This window comes from Mastacembelus armatus, chromosome 10 (genome assembly GCF_900324485.2).
Source record: "Mastacembelus armatus chromosome 10, fMasArm1.2, whole genome shotgun sequence".
Classification (NCBI taxonomy): domain Eukaryota; kingdom Metazoa; phylum Chordata; class Actinopteri; order Synbranchiformes; family Mastacembelidae; genus Mastacembelus; species Mastacembelus armatus.
Window position 1 is genome coordinate 25,988,529 of NC_046642.1, and position 16,210 is coordinate 26,004,738.

Below are 16,210 nucleotides of genomic sequence, written 5' to 3' on the forward strand. Positions count from 1 at the left end.
ATAATAATAATAATAATAAAGAGAAAAAACGAAGAACATATCTTGGGATTGCTGCTTTGCACAGCAATCCCAACAAAAAAAGAATAATAAAGAGAAAAAACGAAGAACATATCTTGGGATTGCTGCTTTGCACAGCAATCCCAACAAAAATAAAAAAAAGAATAATAAAGAGAAAAAACGAAGAACATATCTTGGGATTGCTGCTTTGCACAGCAATCCCAACAATTAGAGAAAGAAAGCACAGCTTTGAAAGAGCAGTTACACTCAATACTCAACTGACATTTTTTATTAGCCGTTTCCACTGCGGCGGCTTAGTGGTTAGCACTGTTGCCTCACAACAAGAAGGGCCTGAGTTCACAAACCCGGCAGGGGCCTTTCTTTGTGGAGTTTACATGTTCTATCTTTGCTTGTGTGGGTTTTCTCCAGGTACTCTGGTTTCCTCCCACTGTCCAAAAACATGTATGTCAGGTTGATTGGTGACTCTAAATTGCCCATAGGAGTGAGTGTGAGTGTGTGAGGTTGTTTGTCTCTATGTGGCCCTGTGATGGACTGGTGACCTGTCCAGGGTGTACCCCTGCCTTTCACCCAAAGAGAGCTGGGACAGGCTCCAGCAGATCTCTGTGACCCTAAAATATGGAATAGGTGGGTATAGATAATGGATGGATGGATGGTTCCACAGTGTTACACAGCAGGTTCCAATCATAACAATACAAATAATATAGCGCTTCTTATCATATTTTGTTACTGATAGAACAGAAAGGTTTGATGCTGAGATGCCCACACACAGTTTCTCTCTCTTTCTCTGTTCCTTATACACACTCACTATTTAAAAAATGCTGAGAACCAAGGACATGACTCAGCATCATAGTGACCTCGACAGGCTCACCTCCCTGTGACGTTTGTGTGCACGTTTGTCACTTTATTTCTGCAGCTTGTTGCTCAAGCATGCAGTTTCATTAAAACACAAAGACAAAAACAGAGATGGCTGTTTTTGGTGTATACTAGGCATTACAGCAGAGGACACTGACATCACAGGGCTCTGTCATCTGGTTATCTGCTATACAGACACCACCACCTTTGGATGTGGTGTTAAACCCTTTAGTGTGAACACTGTGAGTAGTCCAGTTGAAAAAAAAAATGAAGGTTCAAAATCTAAGAGTCCAAATTTTATAGATTTCTACGGCACACTATGGCAAATTTTTCATGATTTTAGATTCTGGTCATACAAATTAGGTCCATAAAGAGTGTGAGCAAATGACTTTCTCCAGTCAAGCTGAATCTCCTGCTGCCCAAGTCAGACTCCCTGTTGACTTTTCAAAAAAATGAAGAGGATTAAAAAAATAATAAATAAATAAATAAAACAGAAAAATACTTTTGGGGCTGGTGTGCATCATGTGGTGAGTGCAATGTAAAAAAAATGCAATGCAATAGTAATGCAATTTGGCTACTAGGCCTGAATTCCGTTATAGCCCAGCATTGTTCCTAGGATCTGAAGGAGCAATATAATAGACAGAAAGATGAGTATATAGCAAGCCAAATTATTTGGAGGGTTATTTATCCTCACAGTTTAACAAATATCTCTCCCTAGAACACCAAAAAAACAAAAAATAACCAACTCAGAAAGAGAGGAAGTAACTAGGCCTACTAACATAAGAATATTGGTGGCAAATGATAGCAAACCATCTCATTAAGTTGTGTCTTCTGTAAGAATAACATGTGCAACTAAGTCTGGTAGATGCATTTTCCTCAATTACAGCCTGTTGCAAAACATCATGTCCAAAGTGTAGGCTAATATTGGACTTTGTCAGTCCTTGTGGGGCTGGCTCTTTCGTGTGTCAAGCAACATGAAGCAACACAACAACTCGAGAGTGTTTGCATGTCACGTGTTCACAATGGACTCCTCTGCATGACAGATCATTGATGCTGTCCGGGGCAACTTTTCTTTAGATAAACAACACTATTGTTAACTTGAAAACTACATTTGCTTCATCTGCCTTAATGTGAACTAAACATTCTGTCACAGAGCACCCTTATGTCTGTCTCAACTACGGGCTACTGCACTACTGAATACTCAGTAAAATGAAAAATAGACTGCTAGTAAAATGGCATCTCATTGTGCATTCCCAGACACCTGCATACATGATGTCAGTCAATGCAGTGACCTCTGGATTCCACATGGGCTACAAATTGATCCTACAGTGACTTGATCAGTGAATGCATGTGGTGTATCTTGAGGTTGGTGGGAAATTTGTTATTAAACTAATATGCAGGCAGTTACATGTATGCATCCTTGTTAATAAGAATTGTCTGCCTATGTGCCACATATCTGAAATATCAAATTCATCAGACAAAAATGTCATGGACATGTCACACTGTCATGTCTTGTTTTGATTATTTCCATTATCTTTTACACAGCATTCTATACACCGTTTGCTTTTACTAGGTATTACAAGCTTTCTATGGCTGAGCACTTAAAGGAGGAGTGCTACTGAATAAACTAATGGAAAGGAAAGCTGCCAGGCAGTGAATAAACAACTTCAGCGAGCAAACCCAATATTATCCTGGAACTAAAAATTTTAGTTAGAATTAGATCACTACAGACCAATCCATTATCATTAGTCTATTATATGGCTAGTGCTTCAGTGGTGAATAAAATCACCTGCACACTGGAAAATGTGTACAATCCATCTCCACAAGATTAAGAGCATTGTCTTCCCAGTTCACTTGTAAGCACTGCATAAACAAAATCTAATACATTTTGTTAAATGAAACATATACAAATGGACCCTAAGCCCTAATTGTGCATGAAATGCTTAATTATCAGTTATAGTATGTGTTCCTGTCTTATTTAATATGTGAATATTTGGATTAATTCCTTTGTTTTTAGAAGGAATGTTTGATGTGGAATAGGTCCTCACCTAACACCACCGATCATACACGTTTATAGACTTAGTGCAGACAGAAAGAGTTTGATTATCCTAACTCATATTAACAGAAACTTCATAGCTTCAGTCTTACATAATGCACCGGGCTATTTGCTATAACATCTTGTGGGAAGGCTGAGAACTGTGGTTTCTAAAGCCAGCTGCTCCCATCCACAGGGCAGTTAACATTTCTGGCTATGAAATCTGTAAAATCCCAAACCTAACCCAAGGTCATTAGATTACTGCTTGTTCTACACTGGCTCTCCTCGTCACAGCAGCTCTATTTCTAATTGCTGCAGGCCTTGTTGGAAGATTTATAAAAGTGCTTCGAGTCCATCGTCCTCCCAGTGTGTGGTCGGGAGAATCGCGCACCAGACATCAATGAAAATGTTTCAACTTATCACGGGTTTATTTGTCAGGAGCTACACGACTCTTAAACAGCAAACCAACTAATGTGAATTCAGTCTCACAGCTCTGCCGTTTCATTCGGCTAATACAGAATCGCTTAACCTCATTTCACAATGTAACTTAGGCCATCTTACCTTTGGCTTGTTGTTTGAAAATGTCTGTAATGAGGTGTGAACAGTCTAAAGACAAAACACGATTAAACTTTCTTAGAATTCCACCTTGATCATATCCAGTCGACTTAACTCCATTCACTCATTGACACCTTTCATTTCTAAAATCTTTAGCCTTTGAATTGAGTTTGGCGTGCCGTCCATGCAGGATGGCGTTAATCGGGTATCTGAGTTATTATTACCTAGGCCACGGTAACGCGGATTCACTGCATCATAAGCAACTCCCCACTCAGTCAATAACACCCAGCCACGCCGTCATCTTCATCACTGAAAGCCACATTGCGAGCACCAAAAGACAGAGCAGTGGTCCCTAACACCAGTCATCCGAAGGTTAAATATTTCATCAGCCTATGTTGTGAATCCTGGTCTGCAGAAACCACACAACATGTAGACATGATACTCACGATCAGTCAGGCAGGGACTCGGCAGAACGCACATTTTGGTGGTGACCCTGCTGGTGGAATGCTGCCCCATGTCTTCAGCGGAGTCCGTGTCGTCTGGTCGGGAGAAGGGGTTGTGGCCAAAAGTATGGTCTGTCCTGCCGGTGCCCCTGCCGCTGGTCGGGGCAGGAGGATGCGGCTAAGGAGGGCAGAATGACGGGAAGCCGGGAGGCATCTGCCTACGCGCTCCGCAGGCTACTCCTGCTGCAAGTTTGAATTTAACCTTTATTTATCTGAAGAGCGTCAGTCGCTCTCCATGCATGCACTCAAAGAAGCTGCAGCAGTGTTTTCTGTTTTTTTAAATATAAAGCTAGCCTAGGTTTCGCCTGCCACCCACACCTACGTATGATTACAATGCTGTAAGCTGCTTATTTATTTATTTAGTCATTACATGGTAGGCAATACTATATGGTTACAATATTTAAACATTAAATCTGCAGTTCATTGATACTTAGCTAGTTTTTTGCCCCGATCCTTCAATTGGTACAGATTGGCTCCCATATTTAAATATATCACATTTGTAAGTTTTTAAAATAACTCTTTTAGTCTAAATTGAATATTTTCTGTCTTTGCCTTATCTCTTATTGAAGAGATAATATAGGCATGATATTCACGATCTTGGTTATTTTAAAATAAATAAATGAATAAAATAAATGTAAGCAAAGAGCAGCAGTTGATGAGAATTGCAGTAGGCCTGTTTCTGGAAGGATTTGCCAAAGATGATACTCTAAAGTGGCATTTTTGTATGCTGATTACAATAACGACTATGTTTCATAATCAGATCAAAAATATATTGGCTATTATATTTCAGTAGTAAGTCTACTACAAAATGTTTGGGCATGCTGTCAGATAACACTATCAGAATTTCTACAGAAAAGCTATGACATGAGCCTAACACGAATGTGGTTTTACAATTCAGCCAGCTTTCCTCAATTTCTTTTTATTAGACTAGTCTTCTAGCAGTCCATCACCACTATCCATTTCTTGACCTATAGAGATTTTGCAAGCTGACACACTTCCCTTATTTACCATGTGCTCCACATTTTATCCCTCTGGAGATAATCTCATCATCATTGCATTACAGATGCCCCTTTATCATGTTGTTATAAGAACTATTGCTTTGTGTTGTGCACTTTAATGTCCAAGGTGTCATCTGCACACCCGTGCCTGTATAGCAATCCAGCTAGAATAACATGTGTTTCAGGGTAAATGCAAAACTGCCATACAGTTACCTTATTTGCAGTTGCCGTTTGAATAAAATGTTAACAAAGGCAGTTTGCTTCTGCTGTATCTATGCATGTTGACATGGTTTGTAATGTTCAAGGCTCTGTGTGGAAATAGATTATTATCATTATTATTGTTTTCATTGTCACAATTGTTTTTACTAAGAATATTTATTCACAATTAGTCTTTTTTTATTAAAACACTGATGCAGTTAATCGCAAAGAAACTAGTTTGTGCGCAGCCGTTTAATTTTGAAAAGTCGAACCGGATGTATACATTACGTTATTATTGAGCGCTAACTAGCTCACCATTTTATGGTTGCTTCAGCAGCAGTCGCTGAATTATCTTACTTTATGACTTGGTTTTGTCGAGACTGACAGGTGATTAGTTCGGTGTCTGATGGTGACCACAGGTGGGTCTTGGCTGTCCGCAGTCACAGATTAAACCAAGCTTGTGTGTGTTTGCTAGTTACATTTGCAACCTCGCCCGTTAGTTAGCTGGCGTTAGCTAGCTAGCTAGCTCAGCCTGGCTAGTTAGCTGTCCCTACCATCATTACCAGTTTAGCTACTTGAAGTGATGCAACTCAGGTATGTCGTTGTTGTTTACTTTATCCCTTAGTTTGCACACACGTAACAACATTTTATTAAAGGTTTATTGGGCATGTCCTCACGACAACAGCGATGCTAGCCGTGTCGAACGAGTTCGGTTATCTTACTTCCGCTTTCGCCTGGACGGCTTCTGCGTTTGCATGACTAGCTGGATTATGGACTTACATTTGCATATACATGGGGAGAAAAGTTTATAACGCCACACTTGCCTTTCGAAGATGGAACAGAGTATTAATAAATGACATATTGAGTTTGATAGGCGTTAAATAGTCGACTGTGAAATGTTAGCATCTAAGCATTAAGTTCGTCTCTTAGCAATAGCAGTGATATCCTTCAGCTAGGGCTGGGCGATAGGACGATATGATAATTGTTTTCGTGTCAGTCGATATCGATATATATCACGATATAAACCAAACCACTATTTCAGTCAGGTTTAAAGGTTCCTTTTTGCTCCTAAGTGACATGTAAAGGTTATAAGTTTAATTTTGAATATGTTAATATTTATTTTCCTTTTTAAACTGGCTATGGCATAGTACATTATACAACTGCTTGTCAAATAATAAGCTAAAATCTGAATTCTAAACAGTCAAAAGCCTAGTCTTACAGAAGAACAAAGTAAATTTGTTTTCCAACTACAAACAAATCAACCAAAATCATATTTCTCATATCTTGAACTACAACTAAAATATTAAGTCTTGTTTTACACAAGAACAGAAACAAAATTCTTTGGTCACTTTTAAATAAATAAACTAGATCTATTGTTGCGCAGCAAGTGTCACCAGGCCCGGATTGGCTAACCGGTCTGTTTTTTGGCTGCAAAGGCCAAATAATACAGATGATGTTCTAAACTGCCTGCACGCACAACAGCCCCACTCTTTATTTATTTGTCACAGCTCCAGTCTTTTTATTTATTATTGTCTTGCAGCGCCACTCACAGACTAGTGCAGTCTGCAGGTTAATGATGATAAATTATCTTTTGACTGCCCCCACAGTGGCGCCTTATTCAAAAAAAAAAAAAGACACGCAAATTGTTGGTGATATATGCGAGCAAAAAAATAAGAGCTATATGAACACTAATTCTTACAGAAAATAGGTTTGGATGCTGTTAAACATTACATTGCGTTGTAAAGAAAACAATCTAATAAATCTTCACTGTGAAGCAACACTTAGGTTACTGTATTAGCACTGAACTGGAAATGATATTGACATTGAAAAATACAAGGATTTATAAGGCTGTAGATAACAGTGCATTATTGCAGACGTATATACTGAAGTTTTAATAACATTAGTCATTTGTGAACTAAAGTAGGCCGGTCTAAGTCATGAAACTCCAGAGCTAAAAATGAGTCCCACTCCGGCCCTGAGTGTCACTCTTGTTTTAAGGGACCACCAGCACTTGCTTGGGTCTGGGACTGTAAAGTCTTGTATTTTACGTGCTCTAGAGGATGGCACTGCTTTATGTGGTAAAAAAGGTCAGTGGTATTAGCTTAGTTTTTAGTGAAACAATTGTATGTCCTTGTCAAATATACGCCTGTGTTTTGCAGTGCATGCTACTGTGCTTCTTGTAGGACTTTAAATACCTGGAATACCTCTACACTCCTAAAGTCCTCAGACCCTTTCTCTCAACAATGCTCTTGTCTTTTGAGCCCTGGGCTATGTCTGTTTGGGTGTTTTCGGTTTGACTTGACACTCAAGTTGTTGTCAGCACTCTCTGTTGCACCACAGTTTTCCTTCCACTCATTTGTGGTCTGAAAGAGGAATGCATTGTCTTTCTCCCACTTGATACTGTCAGTTGAGAACTCCTGCTCAGCCTTCTTCATTGTATCAAGATAAGTCTGAGAGAGCAGTGGATTTCTCCATATTCTCCTGCACGGAGTTTTTCATCTGCTGCCCCCGAAGATTTTTGATTGTCTTTTGAGCACCCTCAAGCTCAGTTTTCTCTTGTTTGTGCATCTCTAATTGGGCAAAATAATGGTTTTGGACATTTTCCAGCTCTGCCAAGAGAGAAATTTTTTTCTGCTTTCATTGGAGATGTTCAGACATTTAACTTCTCTGCCGCTTTCAGAGCAGTCATCAGCTTTTTTTTCCTCATCTAGATGAGTCAGAGTGGAGGCTTTGGATTTCTTCATTTCCTCCTGCAGGGAGATTTTTTTTGTTTTACTGTTGTCACTTGGTCACTCTTGTGTTCTTCTTCAATTTACATTAGTCCAGGCAGGAGGTTGGAGTTTTTGTTCTTAAAAATCTCAAATTCAATCACTGGATTGGACTGGATTTCTCCCTGTCCTATTGTAGGGAAGTTTTCTCCTGCTGGATGGAGGCTGTGAATTTTTTAGTCTAGTGCAGAAGGGAGGTTTTAGATTTTTTAAAAATTTTCTCCAGCTGTAAGGTTTTTTCTTCTATTTAAGCTCCAGAGCTTCTCTCCTTATGAGAATAGCTGAGATAGTCCTAGCCTTGTTTCTGTTTTTCTCCTCCTGGGATTGAAATGAATCCTGGATTCTTGCTGCTTCTAATGACATTGAATCCAGTTCTTGTTGAAGGGCCTCTTTCTGGACTTTTTTCAAACAAGCTTCTCAAACTAACTGAAACTCTTCCATGGACAATTAACTTTGGCCTCAGCTTCTTCTAGTAGGGCTTTCATCTTTATTCTCACTGAGGTAATCAGCAAGCAAATCCTCCTGGATATCCAGGTTGACTCTCCTGTCGGTTTTACTTTTGGTTAGCCTCACTTTGCTGTCCTTCAGCTCATTCCTTACTTGTTCTCCAGGAAACTGTGTTAAAAATGTTGATGTGTTCTCGGCTCTCCATGATATATTGTTTCATTTTTTTCTGTTTCCTTTCCTTCCGATGGACTTAACGTAATTGCTTTTGCTTTTCTGCAGTATTAGTACTGGTTTATTGTGTACTTTGTCTCACAGTGAAACAGCATAGCATTTAGAGTGGGACAGTTCTGAGTACATTTTGGTGTAGTGGCCATGCTTAGTATTGTAGGATTGTGTGATGCCAACCTGCCCAAAAATGTGTATTTTTAATTATTGTATGTATGCAAATGTGAAGGAGACCTACACTACAATTGCCTTACAACCACCCATCAGGTTAGATCACAAGCAGCATCAGCTGATATGAGCCATGCCTCGCAAGAAATAAATCTTAGATGACTCAAGATCAAAAGTGTTGCCCTTTTTGTCTTCAGTAATTTACAGTGTTCTAATTAATTGATTAAATAATTGCTTAGTGAGTCAACAAATTATTAAATCTGATTAACACCATCAGTAGACCAAAAGCTGTACCAACATTTCCTTTTTCTTCATGTAACCATCTTGGTCTGCCTTGTGTAGGTATATCCATTTTTGAACCATCACGATGGCAGGTTCCCAGTGGGAGCTTCCTCCAGAGCTATGTTGTCGGCCCATGGCTTTTGTAGCTCTAACCGGTTTGGATGTGGTGTACAATGCTGTGCACCGTGCCATATGGGATGCCTTCTGTGCCAACCGTAGAGCGGACAGAGTCCCCATTTCTTTCAAAGTGCTCCCGGGAGACCACGAGTACCCCAAATGTCGTACAAAGGTGAGCAGGGAATAGGAATTCTATGAACAGTTCATTAACAAAGACATGCAGTTATGTCTCAACAAATCCAACACCAACATATGATGTGGAACTGAAACAGTGTTGCTGTTGGCATTTGTCCACATGCAGATTTGCCTACTGCAACAATGCTAAGATGTGGAAAACTCCAAAACAAAATGTGTAGTTAGTTTTTTACATGAGAACACTGTAATATTCTATACAGTATACTAGACTTTATTCCTGATTGTTGATAAACATGTTTCTCTTCTCTGTATAGCGGACATCCTATGAGTGGTACATCCCCAAAGGCATTCTTAAAACCAGCTGGATGAATAAACATCTGAACCTGGTACCTGCTCTGGTTGTTCTCTTCTATGAACTGGACTGGGATGACCCACAGTGGAAAGAGAAACAGTCTGAATGTGCCACTAAAGTGGAAATTGTCAGGTAGGTTTACATTTTGCTTGCGTTTCATAAAAGTTTTTATTGAAAGTGAGGTAGCTGCTTCCAGTTTTACTGGTGAAAAAACTAGAAGTCCAGTTGCCCATGACTCAACCTCTGAAACTCATATAGATTCATTACACACAAACTGATATATTTCAAGTATTTGTTTCTTTTCATTTTGATTATTATAACTTACAGCTAATGAAAGCCCAAAATTCAGTATCCCAGAAAATTAGAATATTACTTAAGACCAATGAAATGGAAAAGGATTTTTTATGCAGAAATGTTGGACTACTGAAAAGTATGAACATGTACAGCACTCAATACTTGGTCAGGGCTCCTCTTTTATGAGTTACTTCAGCAATGCGGTGTGGCATGGAGACGATCAGTCTGTGGCACTGCTGAGGTGTTATGGAAGCCCAGGTTGCTATGATAGTGGCCCTCAGTTCTTCTGCGTTGTTGTGTCTGGTGTCTCACATCTTCCTCTTCACAATACCCCATAGGTTCTCTAGATTCTCCCTAAACCCCATAGAGAATCCATAGAGAATCTATGGGGTTTAGGTCAGACGAGTTTGCTGGCCAATCAAGCACGGGGTATACCATGGTCCTTAAACCAGGTATTGGTACAGTGTGGGTTGGTGCCAAGTCCTTTTGGAAAATGAAATCAGCATCTCCATAAAGCTGGTCAGCAGAGGGACCATGAAGTGCTCTAAAACTTCCTGGTAGATGGCTGTGCTGATGTTGGACCTGATAAAACACAGTGGACCAACACCAGCGGATGACATGGCTCCCCAAACAACCACTGACTGTGGAAACTTTACACTGGACCTCAAGCAACTTGGATTCTGTGCCTCTCCTCTCTTCCACCAGAGTCTGGGACCTTGATTTCCAAATGAAATGCAAAATTTACTTTAATCTGAAAAGATTACTTTTGGACCACTGAGCAACAATTCAATTCAATTCAATTTTATTTGTATAGCGCCAAATCACAATACAAATCATCTCAAGGCACTTTACAAAAACTAAAACTAAAAACCCAACAATTCCCTTATGAGCAAGCACTTGGCGACAGTGGAGAGGAAAAAACTCCCTTTAACGGAAGAAAAAACCTCCAGCAGAACCGGGCTCAGTTTGGGCGGCCATCTGCCTCGACCGGTTGGGGTGAGTGGATAGAGCAGAGAGAAAAGAACAGCAACAATAAACAACAAATAGACACTGCAGGTTGGTGGGACCAGTAACTGCACATCAGCGATATACAGCTCCAGGACCAGGGACACCTGCAGAAGGTACAGAGAGAACAGAGAGAGAGGGTGAGAGCACAAACTAGGGGAGAGAGAGAACACAAGGTTAGTAAGATTCAATGGTGGAATATACATGAGGTGGGAGGAGAGAAGAGAGGGGAGGGGAAGGGAAAGGGGGGGGTTAGGGTAGGGGAGCTCAGTGCACCGATGGTCCTCGGGCAGTCTAGGCCTATAGCAGCATAACTAAGGGATGGTTCAGGGTTGCCTGAAGCCAGCCCTAACTATACGCTTTGTCAAAGAGGAAGGTTTTAAGTCTATCCTTAAAAATATAGAGAGTGTCTGCCTCCTGAACCCAGGCTGGGAGCTGGTTCCATAGGAGAGGAGCTTGATAACTAAAGGCTCTGCCTCCCATTCTGCTTTTGGAAACTCTGGGAACCACAAGTAGACCTGCACTCTGAGAGCGAAGTGGTCGATTGGGATAATATGGTACTATGAGGTATTTAAGGTATGAAGGAGCTTGATTATGAAGGGATTTGTATGTGAGAAGAAGGATTTTAAATTCTATTCTATATTTTACAGGGAGCCAATGAAGAGAAGCCAATATAGGAGAAATATGATCTCTCCTGCTAGTTCCTGTCAGGACTCTGGCTGCGGCATTCTGGATTAATTGGAGGCTTTTTATGGAGATATTGGGACATCCAGATAGTAATGAGTTACAGTAATCTAGCCTTGAGGAAACAAATGCATGGACTAGTTTTTCTGCATCATTTTGAGACAGGATGTTCCTAATTTTGGAAATGTTGCGCAGGTGAAAGAATGCAGTTCTAGAGATTTGTTTTATGTGTGAGTTAAAGGACATGTCCTGGTCAAAAATAACTCCAAGGTTTTTTACAGTAGTGCTAGAGGCCAGGGTTATGCCATCTAGAGTAGCTATAATTTTAGAAAAGTTATTTCTGAGATTTTTTGGCCCAAATATAATGACTTCTGTTTTCTCCGAGTTTAAAAGTAAAAAGTTACTGGTCATCCAGGCCTTTATGTCATTTAGACAGGCTTGAAGTCTGGTTAACTGGTTTGTGTTAACAGGTTTAATAGAGAGTGTCATCTGCATAGCAGTGGTAATTAATAGAGTGGTTCCTAATGACATATCCTAAAGGAAGCATGTACAGGGTGAACAGAATCGGTCCTAGAACGGAGCCTTGTGGAACTCCATAACTAACTTTTGTTCGTGTGGAAGGTTCATCATGGACATGAACAAACTGGAATCTGTCCGATAAATAGGATTGGAATCACTTTAACGCTGTTCCTCTGATACCAATCACATGCTCCAGTCTCTGTAATAAGATATTGTGGTCAATGGTGTCGAATGCTGCACTAAGGTCTAGGAGGACAAGTATTGAAACAAGTCCATTATCTGAGGCTAAGAGAAGATCGTTGGTAACTTTCAACAGTGCTGTTTCTGTACTATGATGTGCTCTAAATCCTGATTGAAAATCTTCAAATAGTTCATTCCTGTGTAAGTGGTCTGATAGCTGCTTAGCAACAGCTTTTTCTAGGATTTTAGAAATAAATGGCAGGTTGGATATTGGTCTATAATTAGCCAAGACTCCTGGATCAAGACTAGGCTTTTTGAGTAAAGGTTTGATTACTGCAGTCTTAAAGGCCTGTGGTACGTAGCCTGATACTAGAGCTAAATTTACCAAGTCCAATAAAGATGAGTTGATTAATGGCAGGGTGTCTTTAAGCAGTCTAGTCGGGATGGGGTCTAAGAGACACGTTGATGATTTCGATGAAGCAACTACTGATGTAAATTCAGAGAGATCTATGGGAGAGAAGCAGTCTAAACATAACTGAGGTCCTACAGATGATTCAAGAGCTACTATAGTAGAAGATTCATTTATTGCAGGTATAGGAAGCATCTGCTGAATTTTATCTCTAATAGTTGTGATTTTATTTGTAAAGAAACTCATAAATTCATCACTGCTGAGAGCTAAGGGAACACTGGGCTCAACGGAGCTGTGACTTTTTGTCAGCCTGGCTACAGTGCTGAAAAGAAACCTGGGATTGTTCTTATTTTCCTCGATTAGTGATGAATAGTATGCAGTTCTGGCTTTACGGAGAGCTTTTTTATATGTTAGTAGACTGTTTTTCCAGGCTAGAAAAATTTCCTCTAAGTTTGTGCAACGCCACTTCCTTTCCAGCCTTCGTGATGCCTGCTTTAAGGTACGAATATGTAAATTATACCATGGGGCTAGTCTTCTCTGATTCACTAACTTCTTTTTCAGAGGGGCTACAGAATCAAGCATTTCACGCAGTGAGGTTACAGCGCTGTCAACAACATGATCAATTTGGTAGGGAGTGGGATTGAAGCAACTGCCCTCCACTATGTTTATACTTGGCATAGATGTAAATAAAGATGGAATCATTTTCTTAAATTTATTAACAGTGTTGTCGGATAAACATCTGCTGTAGTGGAATTTTCTTCCAAACGCTGCATGATCCATCATTTTAAATTCAAAAGTTATTAAAGAATGATCTGACAAAACAGGATTTGGGGGAAAAACTATTAGATGTTCAATTTCGATGCCATAGGTCAGAACAAGATCAAGGGTGTGATTGAAACAGTGGGTGGGTTTATTAACATTTTGAATGAAACCAATTGAATCTAATATAGAATTAAATGCAATGCTGAGGCTGTTATTTTCAACATCTACATGAATGTTAAAATCTCCCACTATAATGACTTTATCTGATCTAAGCACTAAATCAGACAGAAAGTCAGGGAATTCAGTTAAAAACTCTGAGTAAGGGACAGGTGGACGGTACACAATGACAAGTAGAACTGGTTTTTGTGTTTTCCAGTTTGGATGTGAGAGACTAAGAGTGAGGCTCTCAAATGAGTTATAACTGTTCTGAGAATTAAAGTTTAATAATAAGTTTGAGTGGAAGATTGCAGCTACTCCTCCACCTCGACCTGTGCTTCGAGGAACATGATAATTTTTATGACTGACGAGGGTTGATTCATTCAGACTGACATATTCATCCTGCTGTAACCAGGTTTCAGTAAGATAAAGTAGGTCAATTTGGTGATCAGTTATCAAATCATTTACTAACAAAGATTTAGATGAAAGGGACCTAATATTTAATAGTCCACATTTGACAGTTCTGTTTTTCTGTTCAATAAGAGGAGTGGTCTTAATTTTTATTAAGTTTTTATGAATAACTCCTCTTCTGTTAACTTCTGATTTGTTTGATTTATATGTTCGAGGGGCAGACACAGTCTCTATGTGGTTTGAGGGGGGCGGTGGCTCTAAGGAAACTGCAGAGAGGTGTTTTAGACTGAGTCTCTGCATCCCGGTCCCCACCCTGGATTGTCAGGCTTTAGGTCGGCTAATAAACTCGGCCAAATTTCTAGAGATGAGAGCTGCACCATTCAAAGTGGGATGGATGCCGTCTCTCGCTACCAGACCGGGTTTTCCCCAGAAAGTGGCCCAATTGTCTATGAAGCCCACATTGTTTGCTGGACACCACCTAGACAGCCAGCGACGGAACGACGACATGCGGCTAAACATGTCATCGCTGGTCAGATTGGGGAGGGGTCCAGAGAAAACTACGGAGTCCGACATTAATTTAGCAAAGTTACACACCGACTCAACATTAATTTTAGTGACCTCCGATTGGCGTAATCGGGTGTCATTGCTGCCGACGTGAATAATAATTTTCCCATATTTACGATTAGCCTTAGCCAGCAGCTTCAGATTTGACTCGATGTCGCCCGCTCTGGCCCCAGGAATACATTTGACTATGGTCGCTGGTGTCTCTATTTTCACGTTCCTGACTATGGAATCGCCAATTATCAGAGTCGGTTTCTCAGCGGGTGTGTCGCTGAGCGGGGAAAATCTATTAGAAACGTGAACAGGCAGGTGATGAGCCGTGGGCTTCTGCTTAGGAGTACGTTTCCGTCGGACCGTCGCCCAGGCTAATTTTCCGGGCTGCTCCGGAGCTGCCCTTGGACCGCTAACAGACCCTGAGCTCGGTGGCTCCACACCAGCTAACGGGGCTAGGCTAGCTGGCTTTTGTTCGAAGGTGCGGCCGCGCTTCCAAATCAGTGATCCTCGCCTCCAAGGCTAACAGAACCTTACACTTATTACAGGTATCGTTATCGCTAAAGGAGGCAGAGGAATAACTAAACATGTGGCACACTGAGCAAGAAAGAGAGAGAGAGGGAGAGGCCATGTTAGCTAAGCTAACTAGCTAGCTAAGCTAACCGGTAGGCTAACGAACGCTAAGTCAGGAAATAGCACTAAATACCGGTCAAAATAGAAAGGTACTTGACTAGTACCAGAATGTAGCAGTTAATGAATTGTTTAGAGTTTAGTTAGTTTTTAGGTGTGTTAAACTATAGCTAGTCTGTTGCTAATCTGTAGACGAACTATGCAACACACACAACACGATACGCTTGCAAGACAAAGTGATTTGCTTACCCGGAGAGCAACACCAACAGGGGGCGATCGAGTGACCGACAAAATGATCTCGATTTCAGAGTGGGGGTAAAAGGTCTGGTTCCTTCTCGAACAATTTACAACATCTTCCTCTTCTCAAACTCCTTGAACATGGTGCTGCCCAGCTGGGCAGGGGACATGCTGACTATAACTCCGGCTACAGGCCAGTCCTTTTTTCTTAGTCCAGGTTGTCTGGCTTGACACAAGGAATACAACAGTTGTGCTTGTCTGTGCGTAGTGGCTCTTGAAATAATGACTCTAGTTGCAGTCAACTCTTTGTGAATCTCACCCAAATTGTTGAATGGGCTTTGTTTCACAATCTCTCAAGGCTGCAGTTATCCCTGTTGCTTGTGCACTTTATTCTACCACATTATTTCCTTCCATTCAACTTTCCATGAATGTGCTTGGATACAGCACTCTGTGAAAAGCCAGCTTCTTTAGCAGTGATATTTTGTGTCTTTCCCTCCGTGTGCATTGTGTCAGTAGTTGTCTTTGAACTGTCAAGTCGGCAGTTGTCCCCATGATTGTGTGGCCTACTGAACCACACTGAGAGACCATTTAAAGGCTCAGGAAACCTTTTGTAGGGGTTTTGAGTTAATAAGCTGATTAGAATGCGACACCATGAGTCTCCAATATTGAACTTTTTCACAATATTCTAATTTTCTGAGATATTGAATTTTGGGCTTTC

The 16,210-nt window shown here is 40.6% G+C and overlaps 2 protein-coding genes across 4 annotated transcripts in view; one reads left to right on the forward strand and one right to left on the reverse strand.

The window, feature by feature from the left end:
- rell2 (RELT like 2) overlaps positions 1-4,038 on the reverse strand; it is a 43,862-nt gene extending 39,824 nt beyond the window's left edge. The window contains exon 1 of the mRNA XM_026331233.1: positions 3,907-4,038. The gene's annotated coding sequence lies outside the window, so the exon portion shown is untranslated. The remainder of the gene's footprint in view (positions 1-3,906) is intronic.
- Positions 4,016-16,210, forward strand: part of trappc11 (trafficking protein particle complex subunit 11) — a 28,847-nt gene continuing 16,652 nt past the window's right edge. The window contains exons 1-3 of one of the 3 annotated variants that reach the window (XM_026331229.1): positions 4,016-4,148; positions 9,110-9,338; positions 9,616-9,785. In XM_026331229.1, coding sequence (XP_026187014.1) covers positions 9,135-9,338; positions 9,616-9,785 — 374 coding nt within the window. In that variant the 5' untranslated portion in view covers positions 4,016-4,148; positions 9,110-9,134. The other 2 variants (XM_026331230.1, XM_026331228.1) reach the window with 2 other exon arrangements.